This window comes from Globicephala melas, chromosome 1, assembly GCF_963455315.2.
Source record: "Globicephala melas chromosome 1, mGloMel1.2, whole genome shotgun sequence".
Classification (NCBI taxonomy): Eukaryota; Metazoa; Chordata; class Mammalia; order Artiodactyla; family Delphinidae; genus Globicephala; species Globicephala melas.
Window position 1 is genome coordinate 120,252,323 of NC_083314.1, and position 19,851 is coordinate 120,272,173.

The 19,851-nt window shown below is 37.3% G+C and overlaps 1 protein-coding gene and 1 pseudogene across 8 annotated transcripts in view; both read right to left on the bottom strand.

The window, feature by feature from the left end:
• The window catches only part of MIGA1 (mitoguardin 1), a 91,199-nt gene that overhangs the window by 17,391 nt on the left and 53,957 nt on the right, over nt 1–19,851 (bottom strand). For all 8 annotated transcript variants that reach the window (XM_060304003.1, XM_060303999.1, XM_030866022.2 and 5 more), the window contains exon 8: nt 10,932–11,032. In XM_060304003.1, the coding sequence (XP_060159986.1) occupies nt 10,932–11,032 (101 nt within the window). The remainder of the gene's footprint in view (nt 1–10,931; nt 11,033–19,851) is intronic.
• LOC115858341 (small ribosomal subunit protein uS17-like) lies at nt 3,091–4,806 on the bottom strand (annotated as a pseudogene).

Genomic DNA, 19,851 nt, shown 5'->3' on the forward strand with positions numbered 1-19,851 from the left:
TCACTTTCTTGGTGTCCTTTAAAGCACAAAAGTTTCTACTTTTGATAAATGCCAATTAATTGTTTGTTTTCTTTTGTCTGCCTTAACTTTTTCTTTTGTGCAGAGCATCAAGGTTGGCCAGAGGTGAGAGGTTAGGGACTTCTAAGGTCTTTCCTGGACACATGCATAGCCCTGCACATGCTTATGGCCTTCTAGATTCTCAGAAATACACTGGAGCTTTTCAAAGCTCCCTATAAACATCTCATTGCCCAGTTTTTCCTTTTAAAAATTGGGGAATGAGGGAGCTCCAGTGTTAAACAATTACCACTGATATTTTTCAACAAAGGCTCTAGGGATAGAAATTTTGCACAGAGCAAGCTCTAAGTCAGGTCAAATAAAGACAAGTCCTGAGAATGGAGCTTTGCAAGGAGCTGCCATACAAGCCAAATAGTGACGATTCTCTAGTGATGGGACTTTGGGGAAGCTCCAAAGCCATTAAGTTTCTTCCAGTGGCTGCTGAGCCCCTGATTTTCACAGTTACCATAGATAGTTATGAAGCTGTTCGTTTTCAAGACTACTGTGGAGAAAGGGCTAGAAATAGAACAAGTTAAAAATTTACAAAGTTTACTGTTCTCATGGAGGTTCAGCTCTTTTCCTTGAATTTTTACAAATGTTTAATTTTCAGAGTTCTAACATTTTGATTTTTGACAATGTTTGCCAGTGCTTTCATTGCTTTTGTGGAGGAGATCTTTGGAAGTTTTTACTCTGCTATTCCAGAAGTGTTTCTCCATGCTGCAGTTCTGGCACTTCATATGCACCCATGCTGGGCTAAATGCTTTAACTTGATTATCTCATTTCTTTACAACCACTCACAAAGTAGGTACTATTACTATCCACCTTTTATAGGTAAAGAAACAGAGATTTAGATTAGCAGGAACTTGCCCCAAGGCCCACTACTAAATGGTAGAACTTAAAACCAGGCATTCATTCCAGAGCTTATATGTACTTTTAAATATCAAACTATACATACTCTCCTATCAGCCTTATCCAAAAATCCAAAGGAGAATAAGTTTACACATCAGCATTATTTAGGACAGTATATATACATCTATTGGTCCAGAGGCAAAAAAAACAAAAAGTAAACAAAATGACAATACCTGCCATTATATATACTGTCTGCTTTAAGTAATATTTCCTGCATGTTTTAAGGAAGATATATTACGCTAAAGGCAAAGTGTATTTGAGGTTAAAAAAAAGCTAACAGTTTAAAAAATTAGAGTGGAAATTCTTTAGATATTAAATAATTTAAAGTTTTGTACCACTGTCAAAACGAATAGGATCTATGTACACCTACCAGCAGAGAAAAATTCTAAGGAGGAAACTGGGGCTCCAATTAAACTCTCTACATAAAATAATTTATACTAATAAGAAGTGAACAAATCCAACAATGAGGGATTCCAGGATCAAGTCTTGATTTTTTAGTCTATCTTGTTTATTTGTTGGTTTGGCTGAGGTGATCGTTTAAGTCTCTTAAAATAAGCCTGCAGCTGTGAAAATACATCATATTTAAGATTTGACACTGGCTAACATTATCATCAATTCTTCATAAGAGACAATGACAACTCAGAAACATTAACTTAAATAATGTCTTAAGGACTTCCCTGGTGATGCAGCGGGTAAGAATCCGCCTGCCAATGCAGGAGGCACGGGTTCGATCCCTGTTCCAGGAAGATCCCACATGCTGCGGAGCAACTAAGTCCATGCGCCACAACTACTGAGCCTGCGCTCTGGAGCCCGCAAGCCACAACCACTGAGCCCACGTGCTGCAGCTACTGAAGCCCACGCGCCTAGAGCCCGTGCTCCACAACAAGAGAAGCCACCACAATGAGAAGGCTGCACGCCACAACGAAGAGTAGCCCCACTCGCCACAACTAAAGAAAGACCACACACAGCAGCAAGACCCAACGCAGCCAAAAAAGTAAAAATAAAATTAAATCTTTAACAAAAAAAAGTCTTAAATTTTTTAAAGCAAAAAGCAAATCACTAAGATGATGGCTTAAATTCTCATTTTAGCATGTATCTTACAGGAAGAATTTTTTTGACAAAATTCCCAAAAACTTTTTAGAAGGTTTCAGAAAAAGATTAACATTTTACTAGAGCCGTTACTTCAGAAGCAGTCAGAAACACAGTTTAATCTCTGCATAACATGCAATTTACCATGAAAAAGGGTTCTTTTTCTTTGCTGGCTGAAACGTGAAATGTGCTTTCTTTCTAAATTATTTAACATCCGAAATTACTTCCCCCTTGCCCTCCGTGAGATGTCTTATCTTCTTTGACAAGCAATGACTTTGCTGAATGTGAAGTAGTATTTTTAAAAGCCTTAATATTTTTAAAAGCCTCTGAACAACCATGAAAGAAATGTCCAAAGTTCCAAAACTATTATAAGCTGGGGCATAAAATAGGCTAAGTTCAATTTTAATACAGACTATTTTTTACATTTACATTTTCCTTTCAAAATAATCACGTAAAATTACAAATAGGACTTACAGTTAAAGAAAGCGGGCTGATTGTATCTCCTATGTCACTAATAGAAAAGAAATAAAAAAGGAAATAAACCCACAATAACCACCTTCTAAAACAGCCCTCATGATGATTCTCTCTTCCTGGTACTTCATACCTCGTCCCATGTTGAAGAGGGCTGACCTGTGTAACCAATAACATATAGAAATAATGGAGTGTGATTTCTGAGGCTAGATTATAACAGTCACTGCTTCTGTCTCACTCTCTCTTGGGGAAGCCAGGTGCCACGTTGTGAACAGGCTCCAGCAGTCTTATTGAAAAGTCCATAAAACCGTAAAAACTTAGGTTTTCTACCAACAGGGAGCACCAACATGCCATTCATGTAAGTGATCTTGGGGCAGATTCTCCAGCTCCAGTTAACCTTCAGATGACTGTAGCCCCAGCCAACATACTTGACTACAACTTCACAAAAGACCTCAAGCCAGAACCATTTCCAAATTCTTGACCCTCAGAACAATGAGATAACAAATATTTGCTATTGTTCTTATTATTGTATGGGAAATAACTGGGGGAGTGGGCAGGCGTCCAGTCTCAGAATTTCTGGAATCACTTCTTCGTGCTGGCAACCTCGGTGACCTTGAGCATGCTGAACTCGCAGTTTTGATCAGGGCCCAGCCTCCCCCACTGTGACAATGTCACAAATCTGGATGGCCCTGAAGCAGGGGGACAGGTCCATGGACATATTCTTATGTATTTTTGGATGTAGTGGAGGTAGTCTCAGTGGACAACAATAGTCCTCTGCATCTTCATCTTGGTCACCACACCAGATAGGATCTGCCCTCAGATGGAGACATTACCAGTAAAGGGACATTTCTTGTCAATGTAGGTGCCCTCAATGGCCTTCCAGGTGCCTTGAAGCCCAGGCCAATGTTCTTGTATTGGGGGAGCTTCTCCTTGACAGTTTCTCCAAGCAGGACCCTCTTTTTATTTTGAAAGATGGTATCTGCTGCCTTTGGTAGGGACGCTCAGTCCAGGAGTCACTCCTTATCTAATATATGTGGCTTCACAATTAAATACCAAAACGATGGGCTCCTTGGATTAGCCCTAGGATTTAGTTCTCACAGGACTAACCCCTAAGGCCCAAGAGCTCCAGAAAACCACCCCATAAGACTTGGATTTTAAGAAGGACTCCTAAAATGCTTGTGCCTCTATTAAACTCCAAGTGTGGAACCCCCAGGACTCAGAAGGCTCTAATCTAGATTAACACAAAGACACATGCCCTCTACTTGATTTAATCCCTAGGAAATTGAGGACTCTGGCAATTAACTCCCAAACTGGGGCATGTGGTCCCACTCTTTAGCACACACTTCTGAGACCCAGGACAGGACCTACAGCCTTGGCACCAGCCCCCAGCCCACACCTGAATTCTACTGGTTTTAGGACAATAAGTTGTGGGTAATTTATTACATAGCAATGGATAACTAATATAACAGTGGAAATAATACTAAGAGCAAAAGGAAGACACACAGATTTCCAAACACTGGAAAGCAAATGGAAGTGTGTGGACAGATGAAAGAGATGAGGAAGCCATAGTCCAGAATAAGTTCAAGAGGGGATACAGTCAAAGAGGAGACATTTGCTAAGCAGAGCCTCAAAGAGAACCAGGCTCACAGTGAGCAGGTATGAGGGCAGGACTGAAGAAGAGGGATTGAAAATAGTAGTTTAAATGAAAGTCTGTCCAAACAACTGTAGTTGTCCTGTATCTTTTTCTACTCTCTGCCCCAGAAAAAAAGAATTTGCAACCAGAGAACATTTCTCTTTAAAAATTACTTGAACAGGGGCCTCCCTGGTGGCGCAGTGGTTAAGAACCTGCCTGCCAACGCAGGGGACACGGGTTCGAGCTCTGGTCCGGGAAGATCCCACATGCTGTGGAGCAACTAAGCCCGTGCGCCACAACTTCTGAGGCTGTGCTCTAGTGCCCGTGAGCTACAACTACTGAGCCCAAGTGCCACAACTACTGAAGCCCACATGCCTAGAGCCCGTGCTCGCAACAAGAGAAGCCACCGCAGTGAGAAGCCTGTGCACCGCAACGAAGAGTAGCCCCCGCTCGCCCCAACTAGAGAAAGCCCTCGCGTAGCAACGAAGACCCAATGCAGCCAAAAATAAATAAATAATATAAACTTAATAAAAAAAAAAATTACTTGAACGGAAATTCCCTGGCAGTCTAGCGGTTAGGACTCCATGCTTTCACTGCCAAGGGCCTGGGTTCAATACCTGGTCAGGGAACTAAGATCTCACAAGCTGCATGGTGCAGCCAAAAAACAAACAAACAAAAATTACTTGAACTACCTGGGGAAAGTAAGTCTGCTAGGGTGAGTGATGGGTCCCCCAGAGTAAGGCCCTCTTCATTCTGCATCCAGGTGTGCCCTGAACATTATGCTCTTTACAGACCATTCATCCTAAAGAAAAGCCTGTCAATCAGCAACCTCAAAGAAGTCAACTGAGCCCAGTTATCCTTCCTGTTCACCTATTCAAGGAAGAAACAAACAGAAAACAATGCTCTCAACCTCCACAATCTACCTAAGGAAATCAGTCCAGTCACCAGCTAAGCTTTCACATTTAAAAGGAAAACCATTGGCACAAGAATGAGAGCCCAAAATAAAAGAAACAAATTGACCCCAGAGGAAGTAAGATAATTCTGGATCGCTATAAACAAGTGCTATCAAATCAGAGAGGTACATCAAAAGCTTTCCAAGCTTCCTTTTAGACTATAAGTATAGGTATCTGAACTATAAGAAATAAAATTTTTTCTCTTTAAAGAGCACCCTAAAACTTATATATTAAACATGCACACAGTGCAGAGTGGTAATTCTAAGAAAAACTAAATTTACAGCTAAAAACTCTCTCTCTGCAATATTAGTTTCTACCTATCAAATGACAATCTCTTTGACAGATGGGAGAGTTAGGAGAGTACTCAATGCAGTGGTACCCTAACATTAAAAAGACTTTTCAGAACTTGAAAATTAAGCTAAGTGAAAGAACATCAAACACAAAAGATCATATATTGAGTGATTCTATTTGTATGAAATTCCCAGGATAGGCAAATTCATAGAAACAGAAGGTATAGGAGTAAGTGCCAAGGGAGATTAGGCAGAGAAAAGGGAGAGAAAAGGGAGCGATGACCAATAGGGAGGAGTTTCTTTTGGGGGTGATAAAAATGTTCTAGAATTAGAAAGTTTGCACACCTTTGAATATACTAAAAAACACTGAATTGTATACTTTAAAACAGTGAATTTTATAGTATGTGAATTATATCTCAGTAAAGCTATTATTTAAAAAAAAGACTTTTCAGAGAAAAAAGGCTCTGCTTCCAAACCAATGTTTGGCAAAGCTTATACAGGAAAATTTTGTTAATCACTTTCACAAATGACTGACCAACCTTAGAGAAAAGCCTATGCCAGGACTTGTTTTAATCTAAATAGGTGAAAACTCTTTCTGATAATTCTGAATAAAGCTTTCAAATGATCACAAACTGCTTAACTTCATAAGCAGTTCTGGTCTTATTTTCTTAATAACTTTCTTCATTAAGCAGTTTTTCTTAAGTGCTTGGCATATAGTAAATGCTATTAAAAATAATTTAACAAACATTTCTTAGTACGCAATTTATCTTGGAACATTCACATTCTGAGATCCTACATTTATACCCTAGAAGCATTCCTAGGAGGTTTCTCAGATAGTGAGCCCTTCTTGTGGTATTCATGCATTTTGTTTTCCATAAGATTTTTTTTAGTTTATCAAAGCTTTGTAACTTAAACCACAAATTTAAAGTGAGTACAATGAATACTTGGCAAATTTTTTTTTTTTTTTTTTTTTTTTTGGCGGTACGCGGGCCTCTCACTGTTGTGGCCTCTCCCGTTGTGGAGCACAGGCTCCGGACGCACAGGCTCAGCGGCCATGGCTCACGGGCCCAGCCGCTCCGCGGCATGTGGGATCTTCCCAGACCGGGGCACGAACCCGTGTCCCCTGCATCGGCAGGCAGACTCTCAACCACTGCGCCACCAGGGAAGCCCGGCAAAATATTTTTTAAGGTTGCATATTATAAAGAAATTTAGAGCAATTTGCTCTAAAGGTATGTTGTTCTTCACAGTGGAAAAAATGCAAAGTGACTTGCAATTCTCTTTACAAACCATTTAGGACATAAGTGTCTACAGCAAGAAAGATAAAAAGCTTTTGACAAAATAAAACATCCTTTTATGATAAAAATTCTCAACAAATTGGCATAGAAGGAATGCACCTCAACATAATAAAGGCCACAAATGACAAGCCCACAGCTAACATCATATTCAACATTGAAAGGTCGAAAACTCTTTCTCTAAGATCAGGAACAAGACAAGGGTGCCCACTCTCACCATCCTATTTAACATAGCACTGTTAAGTTCTAGCCAGAGCAATTAGGCAAGAGACACAAAGAAAAGACATTCAAATCAGAAAGAAGTAAAACTGCCTCTGTTTGTACATGATATGATCTTATACACAGAAAAATCCTAAAGACTCCACCAAAAAACTATTAGAACTAATAAACAAATTCAGTAAAGTTGCAGGATACAAAAATCAATATACAAAAATCAGTTCCATTTCTATGCCCTAAAACAAACTATCAAAAAGAGAAATTAAGAAAAGTCCCATTTACAGTAGCATGAAAAAGAGTAAAACACTTAGGAATGAATTTAACCGAGGAAATGAAAAATCTGTAGAGTGAAAACTATAATATTTTGATGAAGAAACTGAAGAAGACACGAATAAATGAAAAGACACTCATGTTCATGGATCAGAAGAATTAATATTGTTAAAATGTCCATACTACCTAGAGCCATTAGAGATTCATTGCAATCCCTACCAAATTCCAATGGAATTTTCCACAGAAACAGAAAAAGAAATCCTAAAATTTGTGTGGAAACACAAAAGACCCCAACTAGCCAGAGCAATCCTAAGAAAGAACAAAACTGGAGGTATTCTACTTCCTGATTTCATACAATAATACAAAGCTGAAGTAATCACACAGTATCATACTAGTATAAAAACAGACACAGACCAATGGAACAGAACCAAGAGCCCAGAAATAACCCTTGCATATAAAGTCAACCAATATTTGACAAAAGGGCCAAGAATATTCAGTGGGGAAAGGACTCTTCAATAAACGGTAGTGGGAAAACTGGATAACCACATGCAGAAAGACATTGGAACCCTATTTTACACCACTCACAAAAATTAACTCAAAATGAATTAAAGACATAAACATAAGACCTGAAACCATAAAACTCCTAAAAAAAAAAATAGGGAGAAAAAGCTCCTTGACATTTGTCTTGACAACAATATTTTGGATATGACACCCAAAGCACAAGCAACAAGGCAAAAATAAACAAGTGGGACTGAATTAAACTAAAAAGCTTCTGTACAGAAAAAGAAACAATCGACAAAATGAAAAGGCAACCTACAGAATGGGAAAAAATATTTGCAAACCATCTATCTGATAAGGGGTTAATATTCAGAGGGCCTGAATAGACATTTTTCCGAAGAAGACACAAATGGCCAACAGGTACATTAAAAGGTGTTAAACATCACTAATCATTAGGGAAATGCAAGTCAAAACTATAATGAAACATCACCTCAAACAGAATAGCTATCAGCAAAAAGACAAGAGAGAACAAATGCTGGCGAGGATGTGGAGAAAAGGAAACCCTGGTGCATGGCTGGTAGAAACGTAAACTGGTACAGCTACTGTGGAAAACAATATGGATGTTCCTGAAAAAATTAAAAATATAATTCAGCAATCCTACTTCTTTTCTAGGTATATACCAAAAAATATAATTCAGGGCTTCCCTGGTGGTGTAGTGGTCAAGAATCTGCCTGCCAATGCAGGTGACATTGGGTTTGAGCCCTGGTCCGGGAAGATCCCACATGCCACAGAGCAACTAAGCCTGTGCGCCACAACTACTGAGCCTGCGCTCTAGGGCCCACGAGCCACAACAACTGAGCCTGCATGCCACAACTAGCCCGTGCGCCTAGAGCCTGTGCTCCGCAAAAAGAGAAGCCACTGCAATGAGAAGCCCAAGCACCGCAACAAAGAGTAGCCCCCACTCGCCGCAACCACAGAAAAGCCCGCATGCAGCAATGAAGACCCAACGCAGCCAAAAACAGAATTAAACAAAATAAAATAAAAAAATTTTAAAAATATATATGTATATAATTCAGCAATCCTACTGTTTTTCGGGTATATATCAAAAAAAAAAATGAAATCACTATCTTGAGATATCTGCATTCCCATGTTCATTGCAGCACTATTCACAATAGCCAAGAAATGGAAACAAGTCAAATGTCCATCAATGGATGAATGGATAGAGAAGATGTGGTATACATATATTTCTGTATATTCAATGGAATATTATTCATCCATGAGAAAGAAAGAAATCCTGCCATTAACAATATGTATGGGGCAGGGCCTTGAAGGCATTATGTTACGTGAAGTCAGACAGAGAAAGACAAATACAGTTCACCCTTCAACAATGTGCTGGTTAGGGGCGCTGACCCCCCATGTGGTTGAAAATAGTCATCCCATGGTTTCCTCAAAGGACTGGTTCCAGGACCTGCCTCGGACACCAAAATCCTCAGATGCTCAAGTCCTATTGTTGGCCCTTAGTATTCGCAGTTTCACATCCTCGGATTCAACCAACTGCAGATAATGTAGTATGTATTTATTGAAAAAAAATCCACGTATAAATGCACCTACACAGTTCAAACCTATGCAGTTCCAGGGTCAACTGTACTGTATGGTATCACGTACATGTGGGATCTAAAAAAGCCAAACCCATAAAAACAGAGATTTAGAATGGTGAGTGCCAGGAACTGGGGGTGGGAAAAATGGGGAGATGCTGGTTGAAGGGTACAAATGTCCAGTCAGAAAATGAGTAAGTTCTGAGGATCTAATGTACAGCATAGTGACCCCAGTTAACAATACTACATTATATGCTTGAAAGTTGCTAAGAGAGTAGATCTTAAACGTTCCCACCACAAAGAAAAAAAGGTAATCATGTGAGGTGCTGGATGTGTTAACTAACCTTACTGTGTTCATTATTCCACAATATATGTGTATCAAATCATCACTTAGTACAGCTTAAACTTACACAAAGTTATATGTCAACTATATCTCAATAAAGCTAGAAAAAAACAGAAAGATAACCCTGTCTATATAGAATAGTAAAAAGAAGAGGAAATAGGTTCTTCATAAAACAAGTAGATATGTTCTGTGTGTTGCAAACTTACAAGTATAAAAATATAAGGAAAAAGATGAACAATTCAGGAGATGATACTGTGAGCAATAGCTAAAATATACATATACAGAAAAATCTTGAGACAATGAAAGATTATGGTCAGTACAGCTTTAAAAAAGGCAGAATCAAGGTTTAGGGTACAGGGTGTTGGAACACCTAAAGCTTTCCACACTAGACCTTGAATTCACACATCAATTACAGATGTGTGATACTATCGATATGAAAAAGGACAGCATTAGTATCCAAAATCTACCATAAAAATGAAATAATTCTAAGACAAAATTGGCCATATGTGATTTTTTAAAGCTGTTTCAAGTAGAAAAAGATGACCACTTTGCAATCTTCTCTTTGGATAAAAAATTTAAATCTCAGTGGAAAACAAATTACCCATAAATCTGTAATTCAGTGATCACCACTCCTTACACATTAGTGTATTTATATCTAGTCTTCTTTTCCTCAGCCTAAATACTTACATAATATACCACATACATGTTTTTCTTTATTACAAAATTACAAGCATACTCTGTATAAAACCTACATACCACTCTTTTCGCTTAACATGTGTTCCCATGTCATTAAAAATTATTGGAAACATGTTTATGGCAATATAATACTTCAAATTATGGATGTTCCATAATTTGGTATTAGACTGTTTTCAGTTTTTCATTATTATTAAAAATGCTACAGTGAATATTTTTATATATAAATCTTTGAATCCGATCATTTCCTTGGAAAAAATATCTAGAGGTATGATCTCTCAGCTAAAGAATCTGAATATGTTTAAGACACTTGATATAAGGTTAATTGCTTTCCGTTGAGACACTTATATGCCTCACCCATAATCCACAGTGTATGAAAGTGCTTATCTAAAGTTTGTGTTTACATGTCCACCTCTCTAAAGAGACTCTAAGCTCCTGTGGGAACTTATATTCATGGTATATTCATCTTTGTATCCTGGTATCTTATCATCTTTGTATCTCTGTATCTATCTACAGAGTTGATACTCAATAAATGGCTACTGAACTGAATTACAGCACAATGGCAAAACTGTATTCTCCACCTAAAAAGAATAAGAAATCCTCATTAGGAACATACATGTCCTACCTCTGCTGCTGAAGCAAAAGAATCGGTTGATGTGACACTCAAGGTGTCTCTCAGGCCAAAGTCATCCATATTCCCCTTCATGGTGATATCTGTATCTTTATCTTAAAAGAAAAGGTGAAAAGTTCAGAAATTGACATTCCTTGTCATTGCCATATTTCATATTCTATGGTTGGTTTTTCTTTTTCTTTTTTCGTTTGAACATCAGTCTTTATTTAGAATTCTGGAATCTAAAAGGAAAACAATACAAATCAATGGGAAATAATCTGACAAGACTCTCAAAGTGCTTCAAACTGATTCTGAACACTGCCAAGAAGAGGAGAAAGTACTATAAAGGAGACATGTTTATTTTTAAAAAATATTAAACTATTTCAGATTTTAAAAGCTTCTGAGTAAATAATAACTTAAACTGGTATATAATAACTGGAGTTGGATTATCTACCAGCTATCAGCATATACCACAGATAGCCTGAAACAGAGCAATTTAAGTTGCAAGTGGCCTTGCCCAAATCGGGATAACTGGTAGGTTCATTCAAATTAAATGAATTATTCACATAAAATGTTGTCTGGCCAGTCACTTGTGATAAACTGACCAATTAAAATAATTCAGGAAGATACCTTCAGTCTCTAAGGTCTACTTTAAAACACTGAAAGGCCCAAAATGATCTGGTTTAGGTCCCTCATGTTTATTCTGCTTACTTGAGGATCAAATATAACTGCCCCAATGATTTTATTTTTATTTATTTTTTGGCCACACTGTGGCGGCTTGTGGGTCTTAGTTCCCCAACCAGGGACTGCAACTGGGCCCCTGGCAGTGAGGGCACAGAGTCCTAACCACTGGACTGCCAGGGAATTCCTCCCCAATGATTTGCAGTGTTGAAAAATTTTAAAGGCATTTGTAAATGGCTAATATGACCATACCAAGACAGGCTACCTATTACCAATACAAAGCATTCTGAACGTCGATGTCAATATCTTCACATACTATCATCTAACTGTTAACGTTACATTTTCATTGGTACAGCTACTATGGAGAACAGTATGGAGGTTCCTTAAAATACTAAAAATAGAGCTACCATATGATCTTGCAATCCATTCCTGGGCATATATATGGAGAAAAACATTGTCCGAAAGGATACATGCACCCCAATGTTCATTGTAACACTGTTTACAATAGCCAAGACATGGAAGCAACCTAAATATCCATCAACAGAGGAATGGATAAAGAAGATGTGGTACATATATACAACGGAATCTTATTCAGCCATAAAAAAGAACGAAATAATGCCATTTGCAGCAACATGGATGGACCTAGAGACTGTCATACTAAGTGCAGTAACTCAGGGAAAGAGAAATATCTTAATGATATGGCTCATATGTGGAATCTAAAATGAAATGATACAAATGAACTTATTTACAAAACAGAAACAGACTCACAGACTTAGAGAAGGAACTTATGGTTACCAGGGAGGAAGGGTGGGGGGAAGGGATAGTTAGGGAGTTTGGGATTGACATGTACACACTGCTGTAGTTAAAATGGATAACCAACAAGGACCTACTGATTGGCACAGGGAACTCTGCTCAATATTATGTAACAACCTAAATGGGAAAAGAATTTGAAAAAGAATAGAGACATATATATATACACATATATAACCAAATCACTTTTCTGTTTATAGTTTTCTAACTATCACAATATTGTTAATCAACTATACTCCAATATAAAATAAAAAGTTAAAAAAAATTACATTTTCAAACAAATTCAGTACTCACTTATAGATGTGACTACATTGTAGCAAGCAACTGATACTCTTCAAATTCTATCACAAGTATGAAAAAAGCAAAGAACAAAATATATACAGATTTTTATTTTGATTTTCAATCTGCTAAATTTGTCAGATACTTAATCTTGTTTGAAAAGAAATCGGAAATCTCTTTGGCTTTCATTAATCCAAGTTTCTATTCCATCATTTTTTCCCAAAATAAAGTTCATTACCTTTACCATAAATGTTCCAAATCCTGTTTACAACCCCCAAGTACCAGAAAACAGACCTTTTATGATGATCTACAGGAAGTGTAAAGTTTTAAAAAATCCAAACCATCAATTTAGTTGAAACTCAAGTTTTGCCATTTGTATTCCAATCTCTAAGCCAAGCAGAAGGGTGAATTGGGACAAGGTTTATTCCTATTAAGTATCAAAAATAACCATACGCATAGCATATTTTTTTCTACTTTATATCTGATAGGACCATAGTTGACATTTTAACCATTTATCTTCCAAATTTAAGTTATAATTGTTTTCAAATGAAGCTTACATCAATCCTTTTAAAATACCTAACTTGTCAGTTCAAAATTCTACTACTAAATGACTATTAACTGAACAAAATCTGAGGTTAAATTATTCTATTTTCAAAAATAAAAGTTCTTTTAGGAATTTAAAATCTTTTCATCAAACTTGAGAACAAAACAACATAATCGTTTTACATTTATAAACAGCTATAAAACTGGTATTTTGGGGCACTCAGGTATCCAGAAAAATTCCCAGTATTCTCTTTTCAGTGCATACATGACCTTTCAAAATACATACACAAACTCTGAGGAATCAATTATTTACAAAATTAAATCAGCATTCATAACTTTCAAACCTTTATCTTCTTAATTATTTTCCATCGTTGGTATTAATTCTGCAAAAAAAAAAAAATCACACTACAACCTTCATTATGCCAAAGCACGTTTAAAGTGGGATTAAGTTACAAGCCAACTAAGTTAAATCTTGGTTCCATATGCCTTTTGCTATTTTCAGAGTAGAACACAGACATTTATCTTATGTCACTTTACCTTTCAGACATTACCCAGGAGCTGTTAAAAGTCTGTTTTACTTCACTCAACAGTAACCAGCCATTCAATGTCATCCAGATCAGTTACCATGGTTGTATTTTATTTTTTTTAAATCTAACAAAGAAAAGTGGCTCCAAGGAACTGGAAAGTCTTACTCATTAAACCCAACTTCATAAACCACAGACCATATCTCTCATTTCAGTAATTGTTATGATTCCTGGAATGACAGCTTAATAATTTTGAAGAGAAATAATACATCTGTTTTTTAGATAAGCCAATAAGAAGTATAAAGAAAGAATATTGGGCAATATTTAACTGCTTTTGTGCAGTTTTAAAATTTACAATATTAAATTTTTAATTTTTTTTTTTTTTTAAGTTTTAGCTGCATTGGGTCTTTGTTGCTGTGTGAGGGTTTTCCCTAGTTGCAGTGAGCGGGGGGCTACTCTTTGTTGCGGTGTGTGAACTTCTCATTGTGGTGGCTTCTCCTGTTGCGGAGCACAGGTTCTAGGAACACGGGCTTTAGTAGCTGTGGCACGCGGGCTCAGTAGTTGTGCCTTGCGGACTCTAGAGTGCAGGCTCAGTAGTTGTGGCAAATGGGCTTAGTTGCTCCGAGGCATGTGGGATCTTCCCGGACCAGGGCTTGAACCTGTGTCCCCTGCATTGGCAGGCGGATCCTTAACTACTGTGCCACCAGGGAAGCCCTGCCAAATATATTCTTTACTCAAGTTTTCGGTTTCTCTTGAAACTTCTCCAACATATAAATTTCTCTCCTTCTGTTCCCTTGCCCCATGCTACCCAGGAACACATACTGTTTTATAATATGCAGCTCAAGTACTATCTAACCCCTGCATGCATTCTCCTCCAAAAACTACCTAATTTGTTGCTTTTATGTAACGCAGTACAGAAAAGATGTTAAAACCATGGGTTCTGGAGCCAGACAGCTTAGATTCAAAGTCTGACTCTGCTACTTTTTAGCTGTGTAACCTTGGGTAAGTTTCTTATCTTCTCCATTCCTCAGTGTTCTCAACTGTAAAATCGGAATAAAATCTACCACACAGGGCTGTGTGAGGATTAAACAAGTTAATATAGTCGGCCCTCCATAACTACAGGTTCCACATCAGAGGAGCCAACCAACCACAGATGGGGGGAAAAAAAATCCAGAATATTCCCAAAAGCAAAGCTTGAATGTGCTGTGTGCCAAGAACTATTACATAGCACTTACATTGTATTTGCAACTATTTACATAATATTTACATTGTACTAGGTATTATACGTAATCTAGAGATGATTTAAAGTATATGGGAGGATGTGCATAGGTTATATGCAAATACTACAACATTTTATATAAGGGACTTGAGCATCCACGGATTTTGGTATCCATGGGGAGCAGGGATGACTGTATATGTAAAGTAAGCACTGAATAAATGTTAGCTATTCATATTATTATGCAAAAAATAAGGACATACCATTTAATACACTCTGAATCTTTATTTAATTACTGCCTGAATATGTAACCTGTCTGTCCAGCTGGACTGAAACAACTTGAGTGGATGAACTTTCTCTTTTTTTCTCTTTCCTTTTTCTTTCGTTTTTTCTTTTTTCTGATGGTTCCTACAGTTCTCAGTACAGCATTGAACACATTGCAAACTTAATTATTTGTTCACATAAACTAAATAAAACTTGTTATTATAGACTGACCATTCTCAACACATGAAAAATCCCTATTTTAAAACCTCTCATGTATTTCCCCTGGGTTATTTTGCTTGTTCTATGACTTTAACTTGTTTTAAGAGCACTCTTAAAATTCTTATGTTTCTAAAATCCAACCCTAAATTAATTAAACTTATGATACTATAAACATGAAATATGCAGCTTAAGCCCCTTAAGGACTCATCATTAACCTTAGAAGTGCCTAAAAGAAAGCTTTCCACATAATTGGATGATTAAATATAAAAAAAATGCTCCATGTGTTGCCTCATTGGCTCTCAGTAGGGCAGCTTTTTTTTTTTCCTAACCTTCTTAAATAGTAAATCTAACATTTTTAAGAACATTTTTTTACATGTCTCAATCATCCAGAACTTTTAAAACATTCATGCATAGACATAAACTACGTTCTTTGGAAGAACACTGAAAGTATACTGCTTACTTTTAACTAAATAGTCATATATTTTAGGCTGAAAATCTGACTGGATTCAAGTCTTCCTCCTTCTTTAACAATCTCATAATTCACATATTACTTAAGTTTTTTCCAAAGCAGAATTTGCTTGAAAGTTATATAAAGAAAAAGAAAAAACGAGAGGACACTTCAGCTCTGGAACTTGGAAACTCAAGCCTGGATCTATTCCTTTAAACCAAACCAAGTGGGTTTTATGCATGTCTCACTTTTGCCATGCCCAGGCATAGTCTATTTTCTGTCACTTAGAAGGCATCAGGTCTATTTTAACTTCAGCAGGTTCTAGTGGAGATTCCAAAGATGCCACTCTTCTTTTCAAATCCAGGCTGTCCACTGTGGATTTTATAACACCAACAAGAAGAGGAAGCCTGCCAAATGTCTCAATGTCATCTGACTTCTATGTCAGCAGCTATTCTCCAGATGATTTTTAGCAGTTTAAATATGACGTGGAACCTTATCTTTTTTATGGTTTTAATAAAAATGGAAAAGGTCCTGCTGCTGACAAGTTATTTTCCAGAATCTGCTATAACCTGTTAAAATAATTAAGAAATCTAGAAAATTACTGCTGTTCTTTGTTTATCCTGTATGACTATGTGCTCCTTCCACACTGTGGATAATTTTTTACTCTCATTTATTTTAATACTACAGAAAAGTTTGAGAGAAAAAAACAAACTGGAATACAAAAACCAAAAACAACATAGGGGAGGGGGAACTGGATGAAGGTAGTCAAAGGTACAAACTTCCAGGTATGTAATGTAAAACATAATAAATATAATTTACACTATTTGATGTTATATATGAAAGTTGTTAGGAGAGTGAATCCTGGGACTTCCCTGGTGGTCCAGTGGTAAAGAATCCGCCTTAAAATGCAGGGCACACGGGTTCAATCCCTGGTCAGGGAACTAAGATCCCACATACCGCGGGGCAACTAAGCCCGTGCCACAACTACTGAGCTTGCGTGCCTCAACTAGAGAGCCTGCGTGCTGCACACCACAGAGCTAAGGCATTCTCAACTCCACCTGCCACAACTACAGACCCCACGTGCTCTGGACCCCGCGCACCACAACTAGACACAGAAAAACCCACACACCACGACGAGACAGAAGCCCGTGCACTGCAACGAAAGATCCCGCATGCCTCAACGAAGATCCTGCGTGCTGCAACTGAGATGTGACGCAGCCAAATAATAAATAAATAAATCTAAAACAGAGAGAGTAAATCCTAAGAGTTCACATCACAATAAAATTTTTTTTCCCTATTTCTTTTTTTTATATTGCCTATTTCACCATTTTATTTTTTTATGTATTTTTTTACATCAGGTTCTTATTAGTTACCTATTTTATACATATTAGTGTATATATGTCAATCCCAATCTCCCAAGTCATCCCACCACCACCACCCCCATCCCCGCTCCCCCGCTTGGTGTCCATATGTTTGTTCTCTACATCTGTGTCTCTATTTCTGCCTTGCAAACTGGTTCATCTGTACCATTTATTTAGATTCCACATATATATGTTAACATATGATATTTGTTTTTCTCTTTCTGACTTACTACACTCTGTATGACAGACTGTAGGTCCATCTGCGTCTCTACAAACAACCCAATTTTGTTCCTTTTTATGGCTGAGTAATATTCCATTATATATATGTACCACATCTTCTTTATCCATTTGTCTGTCAATGGGAATTTAGGTTGCTCCCATGATCTGGCTATTGTAAACAGTGCTGCAATGAACATTGTGGTGCGTGTGTCTTTTTGAATTATGGTTTTCTCTGGGTATATGCCCCGTAGTGGGATTGCTGGGGCACACAGTAGTTCTAATTTTAGTTTAATGAAACTCCATACTGTTCTCCAGAGTACCAATTTACATTCCCACCAACACTGCAAGAGGGTTCCCTTTTCTCCACACCCTCTCCAGCATTTGTTTGTAGATTTTCTGATGATGCCTCATTGTAGTTTTGATTTGCATAATAATTAGTGATGTTCAGGAGCTTTTCACATGCCTCTTGGCCATCTGTATGTCTTCTTTGAAGAAATGTCTATTTAGGTCTTCTGCCCATTTTCTGATTGGCTTGTTTGTTTTTTTAATATTGAGTTGCATGAGCTGTTTATATATTTTGAAGATTAATCCTTTGTCTGTTGATTCGTTTGCAAATATTTTCTCCCATTCTGAGGGTTGTCTTCTCGTCTTGTTTATGGTTTCCTTTGCTGTGTAAAAGCTTTTAAGTTTCATTAGGTCCCATTTGTTTATTTTTGTTTTTATTTCCATTACTCGAGGAGGTGGGTCAAAAAAGATCTTGCTGTGATTTATGTCAAAGAGTATTCTTCCTATGTTTTCCTCTAAGAGTTTTATAGTGTCTGCTCTTACATTTGGGTCTTTAATCCATTTTGAGTTTATTTTTGTGTATGGTGTTAGGAAGTGTTCTAGTTTCATTCTTCTACATGTAACTGTCCAGTTTTCCCAGCACCACTTATTGAAGAGGTTGTCTTTTCTCCATTGTATACCCTTGCCTCCTTTGTCACAGATTAGTTGACCATAGGTGGGTTTATCTCTAGGCTTTCTATCCTGTTTCACTGATCTATATTTCTGTTTTTCTGCCAGTACCATATTGTCTGAATTACTGTAGTTTTGTAGTACAGTCTTAAGTCAGGGAGTCTGATTCCTCCAGCTCCGTTTTTTTCCTCAAGATTGCTTTGGCTATTCAGGGTCTTTTGTGTCTCCATACAAATTTTAAGATTTCTTTGTTCTAGTTCTGTAAAAAAATGCCACTGGTAATTTGATAGGGATTGCACTGAATCTGTAGATTGCTTTGGGTAGAATAGTCATTTTCACAATATTGATTCTTCCAATCTAAGAACATGGTATATCTCTCCATCTGTTTGTGTCACCTTTGATTTCTTTCATCAGTATCTTATACTTTTCTGAGTACAGGTCTTTTACCTCCTTAGGTAGGTTTATTCCTAGGTATTTTATTCTTTTCTTTGCAACGGTGAATGAGATTGTTTCCTTAATTTCTCTTTCTGATCTTTTGTTGTTACTGTATAGGAACGCAAAAGATTTCTGTGCATTAATTTTGTATCCTGCAACTTTACCAAATTCATTGATTAGCTGTAGTAGTTTTCTCGTGGCATCTTTAGGATTATCCATATATAGTATCATGTCATCTCCAAACAGTGATAGTTTTACTTCTTCTTTTCCAATTTGTATTCCTTTTCTTTTTCTTCTCTGATTGCCATGGCTAGGACTTCCAAAACTATGTTGAATAACAGTGGAGAGAGTGGACATTCTTTTTTTTTCCTGATCTTAGAGGAAATGCTTCCACTTTTTCACCATTGAGAATGATGTTTGTTGTGGGTTTGTAATATATGGCCTTTATTATGTTGAGGTAGGTTCCCTTTATGCCCACTTTCTGGAGAGTTTTTATCATAATTGGGTGTTGAATTTTGTCAAAAGCTTTTTCTGCATCTGTTGAGATGATCATATGGTTTTTATTCTTTAATTTGTTAGTATGGTGTATCACACTGATTGATTTGTGTATACTGAAGAATCCTTGCATCCCTGGGATAAATCCCACTTGATCATGGTATATGATCCTTTTAATGTGTTGTTGCATTCCGTTTGCTAGTATTTTGTTGAGGATTTTTGCATCTATATTCATCAGTGGCATTGGTCTGTAATTTTCTTTTTTTGTAGTATTTTTGTCTGGTTTTGGTATCAGGGTGATGGTAGCCTCGTAGAATGAGTTTGGGAGTGTTTCTTCCTCTGCAGTTTTTTGAAAGAGTTTGAGAAAGATGGGTGTTAGCTCATCTCTATGATAGAGCTCACCTGTGAAGCCATGTGGTTCTGGACTTTTGTTTGTTAGAAGATTTTTAATCACAGTTTCAATCTCATTACTTGTGACTGGTCTGTT